This window comes from Ornithorhynchus anatinus, chromosome 2 (genome assembly GCF_004115215.2).
Source record: "Ornithorhynchus anatinus isolate Pmale09 chromosome 2, mOrnAna1.pri.v4, whole genome shotgun sequence".
Taxonomy (NCBI): Eukaryota; Metazoa; Chordata; class Mammalia; order Monotremata; family Ornithorhynchidae; genus Ornithorhynchus; species Ornithorhynchus anatinus.
In genome coordinates, this window is record NC_041729.1 from 56,158,759 (window position 1) to 56,184,132 (window position 25,374).

Genomic DNA, 25,374 nt, shown 5'->3' on the forward strand with positions numbered 1-25,374 from the left:
GCCCTGGGTTCTAACTCCGTCTCTGCCACTTTCTTGCAACGTGACCTTCAGCAAGTCACTTAGTTTCTCTGTGCTTCAGTTTTCTCATCTGTAAAATGAGGACTAAACAACTGATCTTCCTCCCACTTTACCCTGTGAGCTCCTTATGGGACAGGACCGTTGGCCAACCTGATTATCTTGTACCTACCCCGTTCTCCATTCATTGTCTAAAACAAAGTAAATGCATAAATAACACTATTATTATTATTTTTACAAGCAGGTAGGCTAAATGCAACTATGAGAATGAGTCCAAACTCTTCATGACAGACCTAATCATTCTGGGGAGGGTTTCTCAAGGCAATTGTAAAAGTGAGCTTTAATTACAGCAATTCTCATTCGTTTTACAGCCCTGGATAGTATTCTCAAGACTAGACTGATTAGAGCAACTTTAATCAACAGAAATGAAATACAATAAAGGCTCTTCAGGCGCATCAATGCATTTTTCCCAAGAAAAAACAAAGTAAATTAGTTTTGGTGCTAAATTTTATTCAAGACCTGTTTGTAGAAAGGGACATCTGTTTCGTGGAATATTCTGTACTTCAAAGGTCAAGTCAGTGGCTCAGCAATGATCTTCCATAATTCCTGTTCAGGGAGAATAGATTTTAAATCCAAACTGAAGTCACCGTTCCCCCAAATTGTCACCCTTTAACAAAATAAAATAAATGGGCATAACTGTTGAAACATATGAAACTACCATGTGAAGCTCTGTAAACTTCCATACTCCCAAACTATCATCCATGGTAATGGAAAATTTTAGGTTTAGTAGCTCTTCTGTCAAAAAGAAATATCATCACAATTTTACCCAGTTTTAGGGGCCTTAAGCCCAATGTAGTGAATCTTTAAGAGTATTTCTTTGTTATACGCTGCTTCTATGAATGCCTGCGGGTTTACAACCGAATATAGTGCACCATTTGCAAAGTTCATTTGCTACACGTCAACTCAGCACACATCAAATATTTTCCTTAGAGGAACTGTAAAAATAAGAGGCACGTCAAGCCTCCGGCTCTAGAAGTGAAATAGAGGAAGGTTTCTCAGCTGGCCGATGGGAGGTTTTGTAAATAGCACATGCCTGTCAAAGTTTTCACTTCCCCGTAATTAGCTCAACATCTGAAGGGAGGCCCAGAACTATCTGGCGAATAATACTTATCCCGATTCTGTCCCTCCATGAGGAGGAAGAATGGACTGTTAGGTTTGAGTAGAGATCCCTAAATGGACTTACATCAGGCATGACAAACCCATTTCCATGAACGGGCTGCATAGACATATTTGGGGGTGCGAAGAAGGAAGGACACAGACATACAAAGAAAGCAGGTGGAGCACAGGTTCCTAGCTACGGTCAATTAATCGGAAGTATTTATTGGTGCTTACTCTGTGACGAGTACTGTAATAAAGGCTTGGGAAAGTATAACTCAGTAGAATTGGTAGACACGATCCCTGCCCATAATTGCTTACCATATGTGCGTCTCCATGTTCACTTTGCTGACCACGTGAACAACATGCGCGTGTGTGTGTGTGTTCATGCACGCATGTGTGTCTGGGCACCTGTCTCTGGCTTCAGGTATGTAGGTACCTTTCATTTCTCCCTTAAGACTACCGTCTGGGTGATGGGCCCTTAGCTTGTCTGCATTCCCTAGACTATAAACTCATTATTTTTTATGGTATTTGTTAAGTGCTTACTATGTGCCAAGCACTTTCCTAAACAGTGGGGTAGATATGAGGTTATCAGGTTGGACACAGTCCCTGTCCCGCATGAGGCTCACATCTTAATCCCCATTTTGCCGAAAGGGTAACCGAGGCACAGAAAAGTTAAGTGACTTGCCCAAAGTCACACATCGGATAGGTGGCGGAACGAGGATTAGAACCCAGGGCCTTCCAGCGTTCCAACCACTGGGCGATGCAACTTCTCGTTTGGAGAAAGGAATATTTCTGCTAATTCTGTCGTACTGTACTCTCCAGTAGTGTAGCGCTCTGCCCACAGTAAGTGTTCAATAGCTACCACTGATTGTTCCTCAGAAAGAAAAGCTGGCACGCTTTCTCTCACACACGCCGGGATGGTCTTCGGCAAGAGAGCAGGCAGCGGCAACATCAGCGACTTCGGCTGAGCGGCCTGGCTTCCGGCTTGGGAGCAGCCGTGCCCGCTTGCTCAACGAAGGGAGTGAAGCGGGTGGTCAGGGCTTCATTCGGAGCAGAGGCCCGGGCGGCCTCAGCTGCCTCTTTGTCCTTCTGCTTCCTTGCCGAGGCCACTCCCAAGGGCTACAGATAAATCTCCCAGCTGGCTGCATGAAGCTGAGTTTGACAGGACTCAATCAAGTGGAGGGAGGAGCAGAATCGGTCCCACCCGTCCTGTGCCAACTCTCTGCCCAGAATTCGGGCTTTATCCTGCACCTCTGTGCGGGCTCTCTGGCTACACTGCTGCCAGTTCAACTGCTGGACCGCTGTTTTTCCGATATCTCCTCAGTGTGTCTGAAAAAGGCCCATTCCTCCAAGCTGATGTCGTGAAAATGCAGTTTCAAATGAGAAACGTCAGGACTCACGGACCTATCCTTAATGTTATTCGGCGTATTCGATTTAACCTTTAAATTGACATATTTTCTCCTTCTATAAGCAATGGTTATCATCTTAATCGAGGAATTACGAGGACCAGTTTAGGTGAGAGGGCAGTGCCACAATCACTGAAAATTTTCCCTATGGTATCAATTGTTTTTTCAAATGGGAAAGGCAAGCTACCAGCTTATGAGAAGCAGTGTGGCCTGATGGATAGAGTACGTGCCTGGGAGTCAGAAGGATCTGGGTTTCAGTCCCGTCTCGGTCATTTGTCTGCTGTGTGATCATATCACTTTCCTGTGCCTCAGTTACCTCGTCTGCAAAATGGGGATTAAGACTATGAGCCCCATGTGGAACAGGGATCGTGCTCAACCTGATTATCCTTTATCTACCCCAACACTTGGAACAAGCGCTTAACAAAAAACATGATTATTAGTCTTCTGTCTCAGTAAGGTAGTGTCTTATGAGGCAGGAAAACACAAAACGAAATCGTAACAAGAAACCCAAATCACTCTCCTGAGCGGTCATTCTCTAAACGCATGCAGCATCCTAACCATACCTTGGGATTAGCTCTGCCTCAGCTGTATTTCCATATCATTTCCAGCTTCTCTCCCGGCTGGAGTTCGTGGTTAGGCAGTCTTGAGAAAAGACTAGAGAGATCTACTCCTCCTCAAACGAACAGGCTCATAATATCTTCCCTCTTCCACCCCCGTCTACACTCTGGGACGTTAACATTGTTCTCATGGAGTCTTCCACCAGACTGTAAACTCACTTTGGGCAGGGAATGTGTCCGTTTATTGTTCTGTTGTACTCTCCCAAGTTCTCAGTACAGTGTTCTGCACCCAGTAAGTGTTCAATAAGTATGACTGACTCATCAGTCAAAAAGACCGCAAATTACCTCTTGTGGAAGACTAGCGTCCTAGGGACGGTCTCCTCAGCACACAGGACCTGCAAGTTACAACTCCTTGTGGAGCCGCCTTGACATCTCACCCAATTTAGTCCTGTTCTTTAGAGTGTAAGCTCATCGTGGATAGGGAACATGTCTAACAAGCCTGATGTACTGTACTCTCCCAAGTGCTTAATACAGTGCTCTGTCCACAGTGACTGCTTAATAAAAACCACTGATTATTTTGCACCCACCCTGAATTCCACCTTAAGGTGGGGTTGGACTTCCCCATAAATCAGGACACTGGACTACCTGTTTTCTCCCCCAACTCTAGTGGGGGACACTCCCTCGATGGAAAAAGAGAGTGACGTGATGGAAGGTGATGGAAGGTCAAGCAGCCAGACTTTCGGGCCAGGTGTTCGCGCCCCAAACCCCCCCTCTAACGACGGCTCTAATCACTTCTGCTAGCTCTCGGCCCATATTTCCTCCTGCTACCCCTGAGGAGATCTGGCGCTCTGAGGAACGGCTCTGCTTTGTCGGCCCTCCCACTGCTCTAACGGATGTTTTCCTGACAGTTCTGTGGAGAAGAGCACTGTGAGTAACCCTGCAGACATTCTGGGCGCACGTGTACGGTCACGGTCTTCATCGGCAAGAACTGAAGTAGCCATCTTCCATCAACTGTTACCCAAATAATCCTTCCCACTCCCCCACGTCTTTACCTATCGGTCAGTCAACGGTACTTATCAAACGTGTCTGTTAGTAGGCTTGTTGTGGGCAGGGAATGTGTCTGTTATATTGTACCTCCCTCAAGTGCTTATTACAATGCTCTGCACAGAGTAAGCGCTTAATAAATACAACTGAATGAATGAATGAATTCTCACTGAATGCAGAGCAGTGTATTAAGTTCTTGGAAGAGAACATGATCCCTGCCCACAAAGAGTTTGCAATCTAAGAGTTGGGGGAGACGGACAATGTAATAAATTACAGACATCTATGTAATCGAGGTCATCTCCCATGTTCTCATCTGGGAGCTACCTACTTTTAGAGGAACAGCTGCTACTTAACTGTTAAGAGTATTTGGAATTCTAACAGGTGCTCCTGTGAAAAGCCAACCAGACCGGGGTTCCCACCATCAGCCAATAATGCAGGGCCACTCACCAGTTTGCTCAGGGCGCACTGGAAAATGGGATCTGCCAGCTGGAGAAGAGGATAAGCCATGGATGGAGGGGAAGGAAACATGGTCCCTGTATCTTGGATTCCAGCCAGCAGAGAGAATGGAGATGATCCAGAATCAGACCAGAGATACAGCTCAACTCCAAGTCTGATCTGGTGGCTGTGCTTTCGGGGAAAAATTTTGCAAGAGCCATGACCATTAAAATGTGTTACAAATATTACATTTGGGAAGCAGCACGGTGTAGTGGAGAGACCTGGGTTCTAATGCTGGCTCCCCAAACTTACCTACCATGTGATCACGGGCAAGTCACTCATCTTCTCTGTGCCTCAGTACCCTCATGTGCAAAATGGTGATCCAATACCCGTGCTCGCTCCTACTTAGAACCTGAGCCCCGTGGGGTCTGATTATCTCGTACCTACCCTAGTGATTAGTACAGTGCTTGGCACATAGTAAGCACTTGAGAACCAAATTATTATTATTATCATTACTATTACACCCCAGAATATGTTGGAGCAAGGATATAGATGGAAGACCAGTTTGTTGAGAGAGACTCTGCTGCCCCAAGACATATCACTAAGAAAGGAGAGGGCAGAAATTCTTCAAGTGTGGTAATTAGAAACTTTCAGTTTGTTTGACACATCTAACTTTCCTCTTCTGCTGAGCAAACAGCTCAGTGCCAAAACAATTAACTTAGCACGTTACTGTTTGTTTACTAAATGAATGGCACTTACCAACTGCTCGATGCGTTCATAAACAAGGAACTGGGGAAAAGTAGCTTCGATAGGTTCTACAGTAAACTTCATTTTGCCATCTTTGAGGTTCTCCAGATCATTCAGGGAAAATCGAAAATGATCATAAGCCTCACACGTAATGTCCAAATGCCTCAGTGTGAAGTTCAGCCTGGAAAAAAGCCAAGGGCTCTTCATTAAAATGAAGCATTTCTCAAATCACGCTTTTTACGGCAGCGTGACAAGAGTCTAAGGAAAACAACCTTTAGATTAACTTTAAAACTGACATTTTGCCTCTGAGCATCATCCACAAAAATTTCACTGAGAGGCTACACGGGCAGAGAATTGAACTAGGCACAAAGGGAAAAATCAGAAGTGAAAGACACAGCTCCTGTCTTCAAGGACTACCATTTAAGGAGAAGACAAGAACACAAGAGAACATGAAAACCAGAGAAATTAACAAAACCGAGAGGAGAGGTGACAGATACATCAGCGGCCAAGGGTAAAATGGGATGTGTGTGCTCAAGGGGCTGAGCGGATACCATAAATGAGAGGGAAAGAAGGATGGCTTCATGGAGGAAGGCTTCCGAAGGAAGGGAGAAGTGGGGTTTGACCAAGCTGTTCATTAAATATGACTGACTGTTGGATTATGGCATTCTAGGCTGGGGGAATGGCAAGAATAATCAATTAGTTGGTGGCCGGAGTCAAAAGTAAGGGATGTTTGGGAGAAAATTTGGGACCGCTCAGGAATTTGGTATCTTCCCTCCATTTTCCCATGTGGGGAAATCAGGATATTTAACTGCATCTTTCCCTCAGAAACAAATGACTAGTTTCATTTCCCCAATTAAATACGTGATCTATAGGATCTTTGGGGTTAAATCACCTAATGAAATGAAAGGTCTGTTTATTTCTTAGTTTTCTTTCGTTTGAATTATACTTCCCCTCTTTTACTGACTCCCACGCCCAGTGCCCGCCCCAACTATTTTAGATTTTTAATTCCCTCTTTTAAAACTCAATGACTCCACCTCCCCCCATCTCGTCCTAGACCTACACAACCATTTGGTTGGCAAAGGGAGACCACCAGGTGCGTACACCCACAGATCTACCCACCACGTCACATCCCCAGGTTGCTTGCCCAGCCTCGCGCGAAGGACGTGGCCGCTCCACCAGGACAACGGGACTCCCGCCGGCCTCCGCTTCAGCCCAGTGAAGGAGTCAGTCAGTGGCAGCATGGGGCCTTCTAAACCACCGAGGAAACAGCCGTGACTCCTGAGACTGTTAGTTTGAGCTGTGGGGAGCCCGAAATCCTGCCGCTCCTTTCGGGTTTGTCGCTCCGTTTTGTAGCTTTGTTTGCCTCTCCCCGGGCGTCTGTTGCCAACTCTTCTACCCTTCATCCCCTCATTCTTAGATTGTGAGCCTCTCAGGGAGTCAGGGACAGTGTCTATACCTCATTTATATATTTTTTGCCTTTGCATGAATTAAGAGTTACATCAATATCATTACTCTAGACTGTAAGCTCACTGTGGGCAAGAAACATGGCTACCAACTGTTTGATTGCACTCCCCCAAGTGCTTAATACAGTGTTCTGCACATAGTAAGCACTCAATAAATACTATTGATGATGATGGTACTGCTACATTATGTCACCCTTCCTGGCTGTCTCTCAAGAGGACCTCTCCTGCCTCATTTCAAAATATACCACCCCCCGGCCAACTGTACCTCCCACCCCATCCTTTCATACTTAAAAAAACCCCCTGGTGCCCACACTTTTTTCCTTCCTGATTGCCAACTTCAAATGTTCGTTCTCAGATAGCTCCTTATCCTCTTTCAAACATGACCCCCAAATTGGAGAACTCGTTCATTCTCATGAATTCAATCACCATCTCTGCATGAATGGCTCCCAAATCTACCTGCTCAATCCGGACCTCACTCTTACTCTGCAATTCAGCATTTTCTTCTGCCCTCAGGACCTCTCTATCTGGATGTCCCACCGACACCTCAGTGGGACCTAGGGGAAAGAGCGTGGGCTTAAGAATCAGAGGGCCTGGGCTCTACTCCCAGCTCTGCCACTTCATTCAATAGTATTTATTGAGCGCTTTCTATGTGCAGAGCACTGTACTAAGCGCTTGGGATGAACAAGTCGGCAACAGATAGAGACAGTCCCTGCCGTTTGACGGGCTTACGGTCTAATCGGGGGAGACGGACAGACGAGAACAATGGCAATAAACAGAGTCAAGGGGAAGAACATCTCGTAAAAATAATGGCAACTAAATAGAATCGAGGCGATGTACAATTCATTAACAAAATAAATAGGGTAACGAAAATATATACAGTCGAGCGGACGAGTACAGTGCTGTGGGGATGGGAAGGGAGAGGTGGAGGAGCAGAGGGAAAAGGGGAAAAAGAGGGTTAAGCTGCGGAGAGGTAAAGGGGGGATGGCAGAGGGAGAAGAGGAGCTCAGTCTGGGAAGGCCTCTTGGAGGAGGTGAGTTTTAAGTAGGGTTTTGAAGAGGGAAAGAGAATCAGTTTGGTGGAGGTGAGGAGGGAGGGCGTTCCGGGACCGCGGGAGGACGCGGCCCGGGAGTCGACGGCGGGATAGGCGAGACCGAGGGACGGTGAGGAGGTGGGCGGCAGAGGAGCGGAGCGTGCGGGGTGGGCGGTGGAAAGAGAGAAGGGAGGAGAGGTAGGAAGGGGCGAGGTGATGGAGAGCCTTGAAGCCTAGAGTGAGGAGTTTTTGTTTGGAGCGGAGGTCGATAGGCAACCACTGGAGTTGTTTAAGAAGGGGAGTGACATGCCCAGATCGTTTCTGCAGGAAGATGAGCCGGGCAGCGGAGTGAAGAATAGACTGGAGCGGGGCAAGAGAGGAGGAAGGGAGGTCAGAGAGAAGGCTGACACAGTAGTCTAGCCGGGATATAACGAGAGCGCGTAACACTAAGGTAGCCGTTTGGGTGGAGAGGAAAGGGCGGATCTTGGCGATATTGTAGAGGTGAAACCGGCAGGTCTCGGTAACGGATAGGATGCGTGGGGTGAACGAGAGAGACGAGTCAAGGATGACACCGAGATTGCGGGCCCGAGAGACGGGAAGGATGGTCGTGCCATCCACGGTGATAGAGAAGTCTGGGAGAGGACCGGGTTTGGGAGGGAAGATGAGGAGCTCAGTCTCGCTCATGTTGAGTTTTAGGTGGCGGGCCGACATCCGGGTGGAGACGTCCCGGAGGCGGGAGGAGATGCGAGCCTGAAGGGAGGGGGAGAGGACAGGGGCGGAGATGCAGATCTGCGTGTCATCTGCGTAGAGATGGTAGTCAAAGCCGTGAGAGCGGATGAGTTCACCGAGGGAGTGAGTGTAAATGGAGAACAGAAGAGGGCCGAGAACTGACCCTTGAGGAACTCCAACAGTTAAAGGATGGGAGGGGGAGGAGGCTCCAGCGAAGGAGACCGAGAATGACCGGCCAGAGAGGTAAGAGGAGAACCGGGAGAGGACAGAGTCCGTGAAGCCAAGGTGAGATAAGGTGTGGAGGAGGAGGGGATGGTCGACAGTGTCAAAGGCAGCAGAGAGGTCAAGGAGGATCAGAATGGAGTAGGAGCCATTGGATTTGGCAAGAAGGAGGTCATGGGTACCTGTCGTGTGACCTAGGGCGAGTCATTTAACATCTCTGTGCCTCAGTTCCCTCAAAAGTAAACAGGGAGGGATGAAATAATGGTTCTTTATTCTTCTTAGACAGTGAGTCCCATGTGGGATAGGGAATGTCTGACCTGATTAAACTGTACCCACCCCAACGCTTACAACAGTGCTTCACACATAGTAAGCATTTACCAGTTACTATAATTACCATAATTATCATTATTGCAATAAAACATGTCCAAAGCAAATTCCTCACCATCCTACTTTCTCCTTGCAAATTTCCCGTCTCTGTTGACAACACCTCCATCATCTCTGCCTTCTGATCCACTTAAAAACATTCGTTAAATTTGCCAAGTGACTTGAAGTAGAACTCACCTTTTTTCTATCGATAAATAGATTGTACAAGGATTTTTCAAATTGTGAGTGATTCTGTAGAGTGTTTTAAATAAAGCATCGGTCAAATCGTCATCATAAAAAACTGTTGTGAAAGAAAAATTTTGAGAATTAACAAACAAGTATTTGAAAATACATTTTATTTATTGCTATTGTTCCTGTCTGTCTCTCCCGATTAGACTGTAAGCCCGTCCAAGGGCAGGGACTGTCTCTGTTACCGATTTGTACATTCCAAGCGCTTAGTACAGTGCTCTGCACATAGTAAGCGCTCAAAAAATACTATTGAATGAATTTTATTTAAATTCCTAGAAGCATATTGTCAAACTAATTCTCAAGGAAAATGATTTCCCTTAGAATGAAGTCAGGATCCTTATGGCTCAGAACTGTACAATTTAATCTACTCTTCATTAATGGCAAATAATTCTGCAGTGATGTTTTTCAAATACAGCTGCAAATAATAATAATCGTCATTATGGTATTTGTTAAGTGGCTACTATGTGTCAAGCACTGTTCTAGGTGCTGGAATAGATACAAGTTAATCAGGTCAGACAGAGTCCCTGTCCTACATGGGGTTCACAGTAAGTAGGAGTGAGAACCGATGCCGAATCCCCATTTTACAGAGAAGGAAACTGAGTCAGAGAAGTTAGGTGACTTGCCCAAGGTCACACAGCAGGCAACTGGCAGATCTGGTCCAGGAGAACCGAGGTCCTCCGACTCCCAGGCCCACGCTCTTTCCACTAGGCCACGCTGTTCCACGATCGTAAAAACAAACAAAAAACCCCACGTTCACACCGTCATATGAGGAACAGCAGATTTAAGTAGAATTCTCTTACCATCAGCCGCAAACACTACGGTGGTATGGTCATGCAAGTCGGCAATCTCCTCTTCAGACCAACTGTAGGGAACTTGAGGATCTACCAAAAAACCAAAGCGGGGTTATTCTGTTTTTCATCTTTTATTTTTCCCCTTTCAAAAGCAAGAGTCGAGAGACCTGTGGAGCAAGTAAGCACAGGGACACCTTCAAGGGAAGTTTCCCATCCTCAAAGACTAAAAATGGGTGGTAGGGAGAGGAAGTGGTTGTGCCGTGGCCACCAGGAGTTGGGGTGAGGGTGGAATGGCCTCCAAATATGAAGGGCTCCAGTAGGAGGCTCCGCCATTTGCCTTTGAAAGTGATTTGGCTGTGGGGAGTCAGCCTGCTTTTGCTTTTTGCCTTCAAGAGGCCTGACTGGCTTCAGAAATTGGACCGTTCTGTACTAAGAAATGTAAAAGTTTGAGATCTCAATCCATGACCCAGATAGTCCAAACTCCCAAACAATACGTAAAAGAATCCAAAGAACAGAGCTCACAGGCTTGAGCGGAGCACAGTGGATAACTGTCTGCCTCTTCCCCCAGATTTTTATTGTGGGAGAGCAGGTGACTCCTTGCTACAAACCCACAGGAAACCAATGAATGATGACATACTATATTTTCTTTATAATCTTAGCTGCAACCTATGACTTGACTTTCTTTGGGATTTTTCTTCAAAACGGTCAGCACTGCAGCCTTCTCTCTGATCTCCCTTCCTCCTCTCTCGCCCCGCTCCGGTCTATTCTTCACTCCGCTGCCCGGCTCATCTTCCCGCAGAAACGTTCTGGGCATGTCACTCCCCTTCTTAAACAACTCCAGTGGTTGCCTATCGACCTCCGCTCCAAACAAAAACTCCTCACTCTAGGCTTCGAGGCTCTCCATCACCTCGCCCCTTCCTACCTCTCCTCCCTTCTCTCTTTCTACCGCCCACCCCGCACGCTCCGCTCCTCCGTCGCCCACCTCCTCACCGTCCCTCGGTCTCGCCCATCCCGCCGTCGACCCCTGGGCCACGTCCTCCCGCGGTCCTGGAACGCCCTCCCCCCTCACCTCCGACAATCTAATTCTCTTCCCCTCTTCAAATCCCTACTTAAAACTCACCTCCTCCAAGAGGCCTTCCTAGACTGAGCTCCCCCCTTTTTCCCTCTGCTCCCTCTACCGCCCCTTCACCTCTCCGCAGCTAAATCCTCTTCTCCCCCCTTTCCCTCTCCTCCTCCCCCTCTCCCGTCCCACCCCCTCAGCACTGTACTCGTCCGTTCGACTTTATATATCTTTATCACCCTGTTTATTTTGTTTACTTTGTTTAATGAGATGTACATCACCCTGATTCTATTTAGTTGCCATTGTTTCCATGAGATGTTCTTCCCCTTGACTCTATTTATTGCCATTGTTCTTGTCTGCCTGTCTCTCCCAATTAGACTGTAAGCCCGGCAAACGGCAGGGACTGTATCTGCTGCCGACTTGTACATTCCAAGCGCTTAGTAGAGTGCTCTGCACTTAGTAAGCGCTCAATAAATACTATTGAATGAATGAATTACTGAAAAGGCATCAAATGAGAAACAGCATGGCCTAGTGGATAGAGCATGGGCCTGGGAGTCAGAAGGACCTGGGTTCTAATCCCAGCTCTGCCACTTGTCTGCTGGGTGACTCCGGCATGTCACTTCACTTCTCTGTGACTCAGTTCCCTCATCTGTAAAATGGGGATGAAGACTGTGAGCCCCAGATGGGACAGGGACTGTGTCCAATCTGATTAGCTTGTATCTAGGTCAGCATCTGGTACATGTCTTGCACATATTAAGCGCTTAACAAATACCAAAAACAAAACCAAATTAGCAGCCTTTACAAAGTATGTTTGAAATGTATAATAATTATGGTTCTTGTTAAGCATTTGCTATGTGTCAAGCACTGTTCTAAGTGCTGGGATGGATACGAGATAATCAGGGTGGACACAGTCTCTGTCTCACATGGGGCTCACAGTAAGTCGGAGGGAGAGAATTGAATCCCCATTTTAGGAAACTGAGGCAAAGAGAAGTTAAATGACTTGCCGAAGGTCACACAACAGACGAGTGGTGAAGCCAGGATTAGCACACCCAGGTTCACTGACTCCCAGGCCCACGCTCCTTCCCCTAAGCCACGCTATTTCTTGACTTAGGAATTGTATATTTTTTAAATGTTACCTGTGCAAAGTCCATCTTTCAGCCAATCCAGTTCTCTGACTTTAATTGTTCCGCCTGTTAAGGAAAAAAAATCCCCAAATAGTTAAAAAATACTTCAAGGAAAGAAATCTCCAAGAACAACAGGAAAGTCGAAATGTAAACTCAGATAAACTGGCATCTGGCGTGCAAGGAAAGTTCCTAAACCCTACCAGGAAAGAGCCAGGTACTAGGAATCACTAGCCTGGGTTTGATTCTTAGTTCCACCCCGGCCTGCTGTGGGCAAATCATTTAACTTCTCGGGGCAGTTTCCTCATCTACCGAACAGGGATGAGGGAGAATGTGAGCCCTATAATGGGACAGGAACTAGGTCTGATCCCCCCAATTTGGATCTACCCCTATCGTTTGGCACATAGTGGTGCGCTCGATAAATGTCACTGTCTCCTTAATAACAATCTCCTTAATATTAAAGAAACACTCGGCCAGTAGAGTAATCCAAAGATGGGTAAAATCTTGCATATAATGAATACAATTATACCCCCACTAATGGAGAAAATAAAACCGGAGAAAAAAACCCACAACTATATTCTTGGTTAGGAAACCACCAGAAAGCGTCCACATTTAAACACTAAATATCACTCAGGTGCTTAGCATAGTTCACCAGGCTAAGTGGCTGTTCAATGAATGCTATTACTAACCTTTTTCCTCAGTCAGATGCTTGTTTAGGGTCACATTCCGTTCACACATGACAAGAAGATCTTCACCAACATCTAGAAATGAATATTTAAAAGCAATTTCCAGTTCAAAAGCCATACAGTTTTATTTAAACATCCTTACTGTGGAAGAGGTATATTGCTGATGAAAAGCATTAGACCCACCCATACGGTGTCGGTCCTGAATTTCTCTGTAAAAACGCAATAGTACACTGAAACTAGAAACAAAGAACATTTTCTGCTGTGATCACTTGAAAAATACAGGCAGAGAGCTGTACTCTGTCATCTGTAAGCGCAGCGGCAAGACCTGGTGGATAGAGCTTGGGCTTGGGTGCTAATCCTGACTCCGCCACTTGTCTGCTGCATGACCTTGGGCAAGCCATTTTACTTCTCCGGGCCTTACTTCCCTTATCTGTAAAACGGGGATGAAGACCGTGACTCCCCACGCAGGACACGGACTGTGTCCAACTTGAATAGGGTGCATCTGCCCCAGTGCTTAGTACAGTGCTTGGCACAGGGTGAGCACTTGAATATCATTTAAAAAATCATTTTTATTATTGATCCTTCTGCTTCTGAAGAACCACCACCGGCTATGGTGTGGACTGGACTGCATGCTTAATTCCAGCGCTTAGAACGGTGCTTGGCAAATAGTAAGTGCTTAACAAATACCGTCATCATCATTATTATCATTATAACAATTAGAAACCGTTTCCAGTCATAACTAACCCAGCTCGACTCTAGACTGTAAACTCGATGTGTCAGAGAATGAATATCAACTCTGTTTTATTGTAGTCTGCACAGAGTAAGTGCTCAATGAATACCACTGATGACGATATAAACTCAAAAGCTTAGAAGCTCATTATCTCAACTCATTCAAATTCTGTCTTTGAGATATTTCTTTCCCTTCAATAGGGATTACTATGCATTAAGGTGCTTCTAACCCCGAGCAGAGAAAGCCTGACTAAAATTTGATTTCATAAACTTTTCAATTATCCCAAACAGAAAGAGAACCTTTAGAAAAGGCAAAATCTGGTAGGTCATCCACCTTTTTAATGAAGCCTTGTTTCACGGAGGCAAGAACATCAGTCCCGCTGTTCTATTTTTGATAAAGAAGCAACTATATTCCCCAACCAAGAATAAAAGAAGTGAGATCTGGCATAAAAAGTGCTTTGAATTATTTTAAGTGCTTGTTGATTTGAATTTTTTTGAAAGTGCCGATATAACTGAGTAACCTTGCAAGAGCACACAAAAGACAAAGTACAGCCTACAGTAATAGACTCAGATTAGGCTTCTGAAAAGAAAAGGATTTACAAGAAATTATAGTCTGCACAGGCAATAAAGCATTTCAAATATTTATAGTGTAGACGGCTTGTTCTTAACACACCCATTAATTGGGTTTTGGGGAGTTCTTAGCAGATACTGGCAGGGCCCTGATAAGGGTACTTGTAAAGAGTCTTAGATGAATAGATTCCTTGCCATTATTTTCATGCAGTATAGTTACATAAAATGACATTTTCCTAAATGATGATATCCATTACGCAGATTCTTGACAGAAGAGAACATTTATTTTCACTCGCTGAAGAAAAATCAGAACCACATTTATAAACTAAATTACAGTGCGCTGCAATATGTACTGCGAAGAGATTAGTATTATTATTACTAGAACTTGTATGCTCAACTGGAATTTTAAGCAGAGAATCCTAATGTTCTTTTCACAATGAGGTTAATTTAGTTCTTGGAATTTGAGATTAACCAATCTGTCCCTGGAAAAAAACAACAAAATATTTCACTTCACCACAAGTTTTTTAAGAGAGTTGGATTCTAATGGCTGAAGATTTCCTCAGACTCTGGAGGCTGTGTTTGGAAAATGGTAACCCACCGTTGAGATACACATTCAACAAAAATCAGAGCCCGCGTGAAGCTCCTAAAATTAACACGCAAAATTCCAGCCCCTAACGACCCGTGAGCGTTAGCAACAAGCTTGAGATAGTTCAGCCTTTCCCAGGTTTGACATTGGGAATTGCTGAATGGAAAATGCTCTCTAAAGAACTTTTAGTTTCAAACGTAAAATATGCAATCCTAAAAGAGCCATATCAATTTCTACTGTGCCTCACAGCACTGGGTATAATTGGTGGTCTTAAATAACTTTCTCTAATCGTTCAGTCACTTTCAAAATGGATCAGTGTTGCACAGGAAGAACAGTTACTTCACTGCTCAAGTCAGGTGATTAAGTTCCAGGAGGATTTGGCTAGGTCACTGACAGGTTTTGAGAGGGGAAAATTTAGAGATGCTAGAAGGCTCATTCCCAACCATAAAGATGGTCTAACGAGGGCAACCATGACAACGTCTTCCAGGCACTCTTTGGGACCGAGTCCGGGACAGAATGCAGCGAGTTCTCCCACAATGTGTGTTTTTGCTTCACATTTTGGAGAGAGCACTGGGGGGGAATTTGGGAGCGTCCTTTCCACAAAGCACGCCCGTGTACACAGAACGCGATGCAATGTCTCAGAAAGGAATGATCCAATGTGGTTGGCATGATAGACTGGGTTTTTCTTTAACGCAAGGTTCATGAAGAGCAGAACTCCTGAATTACAGGAGAAATGGCTATCTAAATCTGTTTGGACCATCCCAAATTTTTATGCACTTAAAATCATTATAAACGTAACAACTCCTGACCATTTAATATTTGAAAAGATACTCAAGTTGCACAAAAATTGTCCAAAAGGAGCCTAGCCAATTGACTTTTGGGCTGGATTCGAATCACTACCATTTTACCTTTCACTACAATATATGGATAAAAAGTGTGTGTGTGTCTGTCTCTCATAAGGGAACAGTAAGATTAAAGTAGAGGAACATTTGCTTGGTTCCAGTTTTTTTGAGAACATTCTATTGTAGAACTTCCATGAAACAGCACTGTAATCACAAATAAATAAGAAGCAGCGTGGCCTAGCGGAAAGAGCACGGCCTGGGAGTCAAAGGACCTGAGTTCCAAACCTGGGTCCGCCGCCTGTCTGCTGTGTGACCTTGGGCAAGTCACTTAACTTCTCCTTGCCTCAGTTACTTCATCTGTAAGATGAGGATTAAAACGGCGAAGCCCATGCGGGCCACAGACCGAGTTCAACCCGACTAGCTTCTATCCACCCAGTGCTTAGTACAGTGCCTGGCACAAAGTAAGCCCTTTCACACCATTAAAAAAAAAAGATGAGGTACCTGTGCAGTAAACGGTCTTAGCAACTGTTCCGGCGATGATGCTGGTAATGCCAGTGCCAGCTCCAAGCTCTAGGACTGTGCAATTTTTAAAGAGGTCACTTTTGAACAGGATGTAATCAGCAAGAAGGAAAGCCCCTCGCCAGACCTTCGGGACAGAGCAAACGTACACGTTGAAGCACCTACCAGAATACTGATTCTAACAAGGCAACAACAGGAGGACAGGCTCACCTGTTTACCAGCATCCTCCAGAGGCGTTGCCATGGTATGCTCTAGTAAAATGAAAAAGAACTGGTGAGAGCCCAGGAGAGAAGAGGGCATGTCAAAACAAGCAGATTTGGGGGGACATCATCAAGCTGATTTTAAACTAGAATATTTTTTAAAAAGGCAAACTGTGCTCTGAGGGGAATAGAATTCAGACAATTCTAAAACACAGTTTTACCTGGCAAAACTGATACAGACGCTCTTTAACCAAAACAGGTTCAAAAGGTATACTATCAGTATTCTCCCCTGCGTAATACTAACGTAAAGGCTCCTTGACATCATTTAAGCTATGGTACTTGGGCTTGCCAAAAACGGGATAGCCCTATGTTCCTATTTAAATGGTGGGGCTTGAACAAGACTCAGCCACCAGTAACCCAGGCTAGATTTGACCTAGACATCTCTGGCTAACATTATATTGCATATAATGTGTTTCTAAGAGCACATATTTCACCCAGAACGAGCCCCACTGTAGTAGGACAACTTAGACTCTGTATTAGACGAGGCAGACACTCAGTTAACGGGGGAGTGGTAACTGACCATCACCCAGAAGGTGGTGTCCCATACACCACCACGTCTAGGTGGGAAACAACAGGGAGGAGGAAGGTGGGCAATTTTCCCATTTTGTCTGGAAAGTTGCTTCTAGGAAAACTGCAGCCTGGGAAAAACAAGGTCATAAGAAGACGAGAAATGCCTCGTGAATCAGACTAATGGTCCGTTGGGCTCAGAATCTGGTTTCCAACAGTGACATTAAAGGACATTTGGAGGATGCAACTTTCACCTTAAAAACAAAACGAAGAAACAAACGAAAGAGCCGAAGAAATCCTGGTCACACTCCTCCCTAGACAATAAGAGGGGATGGGACATTAGGTCCCTTTGGTAATGAATTACGGCACCACCTAGTGCAAAAATATTAATCCTTTCCAGATTGGGAAGTTTTGGCAGTGTTTCTTTGGGTGCCTCGTTCTCGCCTGTCCCGCCGTCGACCCCTGGCCCACGTCCTCCCGCTGTCCCGGAACGCCCTCCCTCCTCACCTCCGCCAAACTCACTCTCTTCCCCTCTTCAAATCCCTACTGAGAGCTCACCTCCTCCAAGAGGCCCTCCCAGACTGAGCCCTCCCTTTCCCCTGCCCCTCCTCCGCTCCCCACTGTCCCTACTCCCTCCTTCTGCTCTTCTCCCTTCGCCTCCCCACAGCCCTGTGCATATTTGCCCATATTATTAATTACTCTATTTTGTTAATGATGTGTATAGATCTATGATTCTATTTATCTTGATGATATTTACGCCAGACTACTTGTTTTGTTGCATTCTGTTTTGTTGTCTGTCTCCCCCATTTAGACTGTGAGCTTGTTGTTGGGCAGGGATTATCTCCATCTCTTGCCGAACTGTACATTCCAAGGGCTCAGTACAGTGCTCTGCACATAGTAAGCGCTCAAAAAATACGACTGAATGAATGCTGCCGAACTGTCCATTCCAAGTGCTTAGTACAGTGCCCTGCACACAGTAAACGCTCAATAAATACGATTTAATGAATAAGAGGAAATATATAGACAAAGAAGGGATATTTCAACACTAATATGAATAAAATTTAAGATTAAACAGTCTTTTCAATGAAATTGTCTTCAAAATATTTCATATCTGCAGTGGTATTACAAATACCGAAGGAAAATATTTAATCATGCCCAACAGTTTCTAAAATTTAGACCGATGCATTACCTTGGACTACAGTCTGCACACTATTCATTAACAACAATGATGATCATGATAATAATTGTGGTATTTGTCGAGCGCTTACTACGTGCCAGGGACTGTACTACGTTCTGGGGTGGATACAAGCAAACTGGGTTGGACAAAGTCCTTGACCTACTTGGGGATCACAGTCTTAATCCCCATTTTATAAATGAGATAGCAGGGGCACAGAGAAATTAAGTGACTTGCCCAAGGTCATACAGCAGACAAGTGGCAGAGCTGGAGTTAGTACCCAGCTCCTTCTGACTCCCAGGCCCACGTCCTGTCCATTAGACTGCGCTACGCTTCTCTACATACGCACACAATATAAAGTCCTCATCATATGACTAATTTTGCTTGATTTCATTATGTAATTTACAATCCATGTGCTAATTTAATATTAGTAACTAGGGTGATATCTAAGGCTTGGCATCTGCAATTAAACCCTTTGTGTGCTGACACTGAATTCCTGGTATGAATTCTTTGCTAGATTTTCTCTGACTAAGAAGAAAACCACATAAGTGTCTTTAAAGTTGTCATTCAGAATAAAAATTACATCCAGCTCCATACTCATAATTTAAAGCAAACCCTTCTGAACGAGAGCACACCCAAAAAGCTGCTCCATACAAGAATTTTCCAGGAAGAGAAGATTCGCAGGTATTAAACCATTTAAATCCTTGTATAACTGGGGACGCACTGACTTCTTTTGGAGGTTGAAGCTCTGCTTATGATGTTCTTTTCAAACATGGACAGACGTTACAGGAGCTAAGAACGAGCTGACAGCAAGAGCGAGCTAGAGAAGCAGTTACGCATGGAGGTGAGTTTCTATCCCTGGGTATTAACCTTTTTAACTCTGCACGTAAGCCTAAACCTTCATTTACCTATTTTAACAAAATCATGATGGAGGCTTTCTTGCTCCTCTTCTTCAATTAAGTTCTCTGCCCCTTGGGTGAGTATTATAGGATGCACCTTGTCTCTCGAAGGTCCTTGCTTTAGGTCAGAAAAAGACTGCGGTCTTCTTACCACTTCCAAATCCCCATCCTCATCCAACAGAGCTTCCATTCCTCTACGAGGACTTGCTCGAGTCCCGTTCTCGTCGAGGAAATCTGAGTCACAGTTGGCTTTACTGAGAAATTCTCTGTCAGCCTGGACGAGGCCGCTTGGTTTAATTTCAAGTTTTTCATTATCCCGTGAATCTTCCCGTGCATTTTTATTCCACAGAAGTTTGAAGTTTGTCAGGAAAACTAAAAGACAAAAACAGAAAAAAACAACAACCAGACCAGGAGACACTCCACCTAAAACTTAACAACCTCTCCGATTCGTTTCCTGAAACACAGTTCCACCGTCGGGTTCGATACAAAATGAGATTGAAATTGAAACTATTCCCGGTAATTCTGACAAACACTGAAAGGTGACCGACACCTTGGGCTTGGTGGGGAGCCTGCTTTCAAATTTTTAGAATAGTTGAGGGGTGTTCTGATTAGTCTTCAAGCACACTTAGCTGTTAGGACTAGTTGTCATCTGTTTTTCACTCCATTCAAGGGCGCAACAGTAAGCTGGTTTAAGAAATTTGTTAACACATAAACTAAAAACTTTCCAAGTTATATAAATGGAAACATTTCCCATAAACAACAAGGAAACATGATAAAGAGTGGTATCCATCTAAACGGAATACTGCAAGCTCACTGTGGGCAGGGGATGTATCTGTTTATTGTTCTACTGCACCGTCCCAAGCGCCTAGTACAGTGCTCTGCATACGGTAAGCACTCAATAAATACAACTGATCGATCGATTCTTACCTGGCTGCCCCACATTATTTAGACGCACCATGAGATGCCTTTTGTTTGGGGTGTTAAGGTGAACATCTGAAAGTACGGTGTCACTTCTGAATGTAATTTCATCCATAGTTTCCGTCCCCACCACGTCCATCGTGGTGCAATTTGGATTTCAGCATGGAAAGGAGCATCTAAAATAATAATAATAATAATGTTGGTATTTGTTAAGCGCTTACTATGTGCAGAGCACTTTTCTAAGCACTGGGGTAGATACAGGGTCATCAGCTTGTCCCGCGTGAGGCTCACAGTCTTCATCCCCATTTTACAGATGAGGGAACTGAGGCCCAGAGAAGTGAAGTGACTTGCCCACAGTCACACGGCTGACAAGTGGCAGAGCTGGGATTCGAACCCATGACCTCTGACTCCCAAGCCCGGGCTCTTTCCACTGAGCCATGCTGCTTCCCGGATGAGAACATGTATTTAAACGCTGTATCGCGTGAAAACACTTTCTTTCCCATTTTATCTCAAGTCTATTTCTTCCAGATGTTTGTGTAATGGGAGAAATTTCGAAGCGATAAATACAGTATCTCCTTGACAGCAAGCACTGCAGAAGATGGCTGACATATTGTACTATGGAGCTGGGTAGATCCACAGTACTTACAATAATGTTGGCATTTGTTAAGCGCTTACTATGTGCACAGCACTGTTCTAAGCGCTGGGGTAGACACGGGGGAATCAGGTTGTCCCACGTGGGGCTCACAGTCTTCATCCTCATTTTACAGGTGAGGGAACCGAGGCCCAGAGCAGTGAAGTGACCTGCCCACAGTCACACAGCTGACAAACGGCAGAGCCGGCATTCGAACCCATGACCTCCGACTCCAAAGTCCAGGCTCCTTCCACTGAGCCACGCTGCTTCTCCACAGATACATCCTTTTGTACATATCTATAAATTATACTATGAACTATTTCTTTAATGACTGTCTGCGCTCTAAACCGTAAGCTCACTACGGACGACGACGGCGTCCACCAACCCTCTTGTATTTTTACTCTTCAAAGCGCTCATTAGAGCGCGTAGCCCCCGTAAGCACTCAATAAATTCAGCGGACCGATCGCTATATCGCACTGATAGGCAACGGCACCTGGAAGACTGGAACTTTTCAATTCTCCCAGGTGGACGAACAAATCTGAGTATTACCCAGGCCCCTTTTGTTTTTCCGTTTTCTCTCGTTAACCAGTTTTTGGGCAAACTCAGAGTCCATTCACACCTCTGTCACAGCTCAAGCAGAGAGAGGGAGGGGGGGAAATTTCAATCGATTAGCTGCTCTCCTCGTCTTTTAGTTTTCTTTTTAAAACCCACAATACCCTAGGGACACAGGGGAAGGCAACCTCTTGCTCAAATGAGAAGCAACAAGGCCGAGTGGGTAGTACCCGGGCCTGGGAATCAGAAGGACCTAAATTCTAATCCCAGCTCTGCCCCTTCCCTGCTGTGGGATCCATGACAATTTACTTACTTCTCGGTGCCTAATTACCTCACCTGTAAATTGGGGATTAAGACTGTGCACCCCATGAGGGACCGGGACTGTGTCCCTCCCGATTAGACCGTAAGCCCGTCGAAGGGCAGGGAGCGTCTCTGTTACCCATTTGTCCATTCCAAGCGCTTAGTACAGTGCTCTGCCCATAGTAAGCGCTCAATAAATACTATCGAATGGAATAAAGACTATTGAATTAGCTTGCGTCTACGCCAGCGCCCAGGAAATCGCCTAGCGCTTAATACCATAAAAAAAGCCCATGATCATCTATGCCACTTGTCAGCTGTGTGGCTGTGGGCAAGTCACTTAACTTCTCTGTGCCTCATCTGTAAAATGGGGATGAAGACTGTGAGCCTCACGTGGGACAACCTGATTACCTTGTATACCCCAGCGCTTAGAACAGTGCTCTGCACATAGTAAGCGCTTAACAAATACCAACATTACTATGCACTTTGATTTGTGACCTTTGGGCATTTGATATTCCACCCCACTCTCCAATCCCGCATCACTGTAATATCATATTACATATGATGATAATAATAGTATTTGTTAAGCGCTTACAATGTGCCGAGCACTGTTCTAAGCACTGGGGGGGGGGGGATACAAGGTCATCAGGTTGTCCCACGTGGGGCTCACAGTCTTCATCCCCATTTTACAGATGATGTAACTGAGGCCCAGAGAAGACGAGTGACTTGCCCAAAGTCACGCAGTTGACAAGTGGCAGAGCCGGCATTAGAACCCATGACCTTCACACAGTTGACAAGTGGCAGAGTCAGAATTCGAACCCATGACCTCTGCCTCCCAAGCCCGGGTTCTTTCCACCGAGCCATGCTGCTTCTATTTTTTAACGTATATTACAACTGACTTGTTTGCTCATATTAATATCTATCTCTCCCTCTAGATTGAAAGCTCATTATGGGCGGGGAACATGTCTGCTAATGTGGCTGTATTGTACTCCCGCAGGCACTTGCCAAGTACAGTGCTCTGCACATAGTAAAGCACTCAAATGCAATTGACAGCACTAAAACTCCCCCAAAGCACTTTAGCACAGTGCTCTGCATATAGTAAAGCGCTCAATTCATTCATTTATTCGTATTTATTGAGCGCTTACTGGGTGCAGAGCACTGTACTCGGCGCTTGGAAAGTACAATTCGGCAACAGATTGAGAGAATCCCTACCCAATAACGGGCTCACAGTCTAAAAGGGGTAAAATGAGTAAGTAAATAAATAGGATTATATTTAGAAAGCGCTAATACTCCCCCCAAGCACTTAATACAGTGCTCTGCACATAGTAAAGCGTTCAATAAATACAAATTATTAATAGTAGGCAGTGATAGTCCCCCTAGCACTTTAATACACAGTGCTCTGCACATAGTAAAGCGCTCAATAAAACGAATGATTGATAGGAAGCACTAATACTCCCCCAAGCACTTGTTCAGTACAGTGCCTCTGCACATAGCAAATCGCTCAATAAATACCATTGATTGATAGTAGCGCTAATACTCCCCCAAGCACTTTAGTACAGTGCTCTGCACAGAGTAAAGCGCTCGATAAACATGAATGATTGATAGGAAGCACTAATACTCCCCCAAGCACTTTAGCACAATGCTCGGCACATAGTAAAGCGCTCAGTACGATTATATTTAGTAAGTGCTAATAACCCCCAAAGCATTTTGTTTAGTACAGTGCTCTGCAATAGTGCAGCGCTCAATAAATACAAATGATGGAGAGGAAGCGCTAATCCTCCCCCGAGTACTTTAGTCCAGTGCTCTGCTCATAGTAAAGCGCTCACTAAATATGATTATATTTAGTAAGCGCTAATTCTCCCCCAAGCACTTGCTTAGTCAAGTGCTCTGCACATAGTAAAGCGCTCGATAAATATGATTATAATTAGTAAGCGCTAATTCTCCCCCAAGCACCTGCTCAGTCCAGTGCTCTGCACATAGTAAAGCGCTCGATAAATATGATTATAATTAGTAAGCGCTAATTCTCCCCCAAACACTTGCTTAGTCCAGTGCTCTGCACATAGTAAAGCGCTCGATAAATATGATTATATTTAGTAAGCGCTAATACTCCCCCAAGGATTTGTTTAGTAATACTCCCCCAAGGATTTGTTTAGTCCAGCGCTCTGCACATAGTAAAGCGCTCAATAAATATGATTATATTTAGTAAGCGCTAATACTCCCCCAAGGATTTGTTTAGTACAGCGCTCTGCACATAGTAAAGCGCTCGATAAATATGATTATATTTAGTAAGCGCTAATTCTCCCCAAGCACTTGCTTAGTCCAGTGCTCTGCACATAGTAAAGCGCTCAATAAATATGATTATATTTAGTAAGCGCTAATTCTCCCCAAGCACTTGCTCAGTCCAGTGCTCTGCACATAGTAAAGCGCTCAATAAATATGATTATATTTAGTAAGCGCTAATACTCCCCCAAGGATTTGTTTAGTCCAGCGCTCTGCACATAGTAAAGCGCTCAATAAATATGATTATATTTAGTAAGCGCTAATTCTCCCCAAGCACTTGCTCAGTCCAGTGCTCTGCACATAGTAAAGCGCTCAATAAATATGATTATATTTAGTAAGCGCTAATACTCCCCCAAGGATTTGTTTAGTCCAGCGCTCTGCACATAGTAAAGCGCTCAATAAATATGATTATATTTAGTAAGCGCTAATACTCCCCCAAGGATTTGTTTAGTCCAGCGCTCTGCACATAGTAAAGCGCTCAATAAATATGATTATATTTAGTAAGCGCTAATTCTCCCCCAAGCACTTGCTCAGTCCAGTGCTCTGCACAGAGTAAAGCGCTCGATAAATATGATTATATTTAGTAAGCGCTAATACTCCCCCAAGGATTTGTTTAAAGCGCTCAATAAATATGATTATATTTAGTAAGCGCTAATACTCCCCCAAGGATCTGTTTAGTCCAGCGCTCTGCACATAGCAAAGCGCTCAATAAATACAAACGATGGCTAGAAAGCGCTAATCCCCCCCCCAAGTACTTTAGTCCAGCGCTCTGCACATAGTACAGCGCTCAATAAACACGCAGGATCGACAGGAAGCGTTAATACTCCCCGAAACACTGGTTTAGCACAGTGCTCTGCACAGAGAAAAAGCGCTCAATAAGTACGAACGATCGCTAGGAAGCGCCAGTACTCCGAGCACTTTAGCACAATGTTCTGCACAGAGTAAAGCGCTCGATAAAGACGAATGATGGAGAGGAAGCGCTAATCCTCCCCCGAGCACTTTAGCCCAGCGCTCTGCGCAGAGTAAAGCGCTCAGTAAAGGGGATTGGATGGAGAAGGGGCGCTAACCCGCGGGGCCCTCCGGACCGTGAGGTCGCCACGGCCAGGGCCGGGCCGGGCCGGGCTCCCCTCCCGACCGCTCGCTGCGGCCCTCAGCAGTCGGGAGGCGCTCGAAAAACCACGCGAAAACGCGGAAAATCAATCCGATTTGGGGGAAAAGGGCGCGTCTTCGGGCGAACCGGGCCCGACGGCGGGAAGGCCGCGGCCCCGCTCCCCCGGAGCCCTCCAAGTCTCGCGAGACTCGGAGGCCCGGCGAGAGGACGAGAGCGCGCACGCGCGCCCCCCGCCTCCTCCCCTCGCCCTGCGGACGGCTCCGGCCGGCGCCCCCTAGGGGCAGTTGCCCGCACGGCTGAAGGCCACGGAGACAGACAGACAGACAGACAGACAGACAGACAGATGCTCCTTCCTTTCCTTCCTTCCTTTCTTTCCTTCCTTCCTTCCCTTCCTTTCTTCCTTCCCTCCTCCCTTCCTTCCTT

At 45.4% G+C, this 25,374-nt stretch overlaps 1 protein-coding gene across 1 annotated transcript; it reads right to left on the bottom strand.

The window, feature by feature from the left end:
- Positions 1-504: 504 nt before the first annotated feature.
- On the bottom strand, positions 505-25,114 carry METTL22 (methyltransferase like 22). The gene is made up of 11 exons (XM_029057485.2): positions 24,908-25,114; positions 20,090-20,256; positions 19,172-19,534; positions 16,533-16,573; positions 16,305-16,449; positions 13,080-13,151; positions 12,406-12,459; positions 10,219-10,299; positions 9,368-9,470; positions 5,375-5,543; positions 505-621 (listed from the first exon to the last, which is right to left on the bottom strand). Exons 2-11 carry the CDS (start codon positions 20,217-20,219, stop codon positions 586-588), a joined length of 1,194 nt encoding a protein of 397 aa, XP_028913318.1. The 5' UTR covers positions 20,220-20,256; positions 24,908-25,114; the 3' UTR covers positions 505-585.
- Between the last annotated feature and the right edge of the window lie 260 nt (positions 25,115-25,374).

Bases quoted from the DNA above. Each gene is read 5' to 3' on its own strand.
- METTL22 (XM_029057485.2), bottom strand. From the start codon at position 20,219: ATGGACGTGGTGGGGACGGAAACTATGGATGAAATTACATTCAGAAGT. The intron at 9,471-10,218 runs GTAAGAGAATTC...CTTTCACAACAG, and splicing joins CGTAGTGTTTGCGGCTGATG to TTTTTTATGATGACGATTTG. The intron at 622-5,374 runs GTAAGTGCCATT...CTCCCTGAACAG, and splicing joins ATGAACGCATCGAGCAGTTG to GAATTATGGAAGATCATTGC.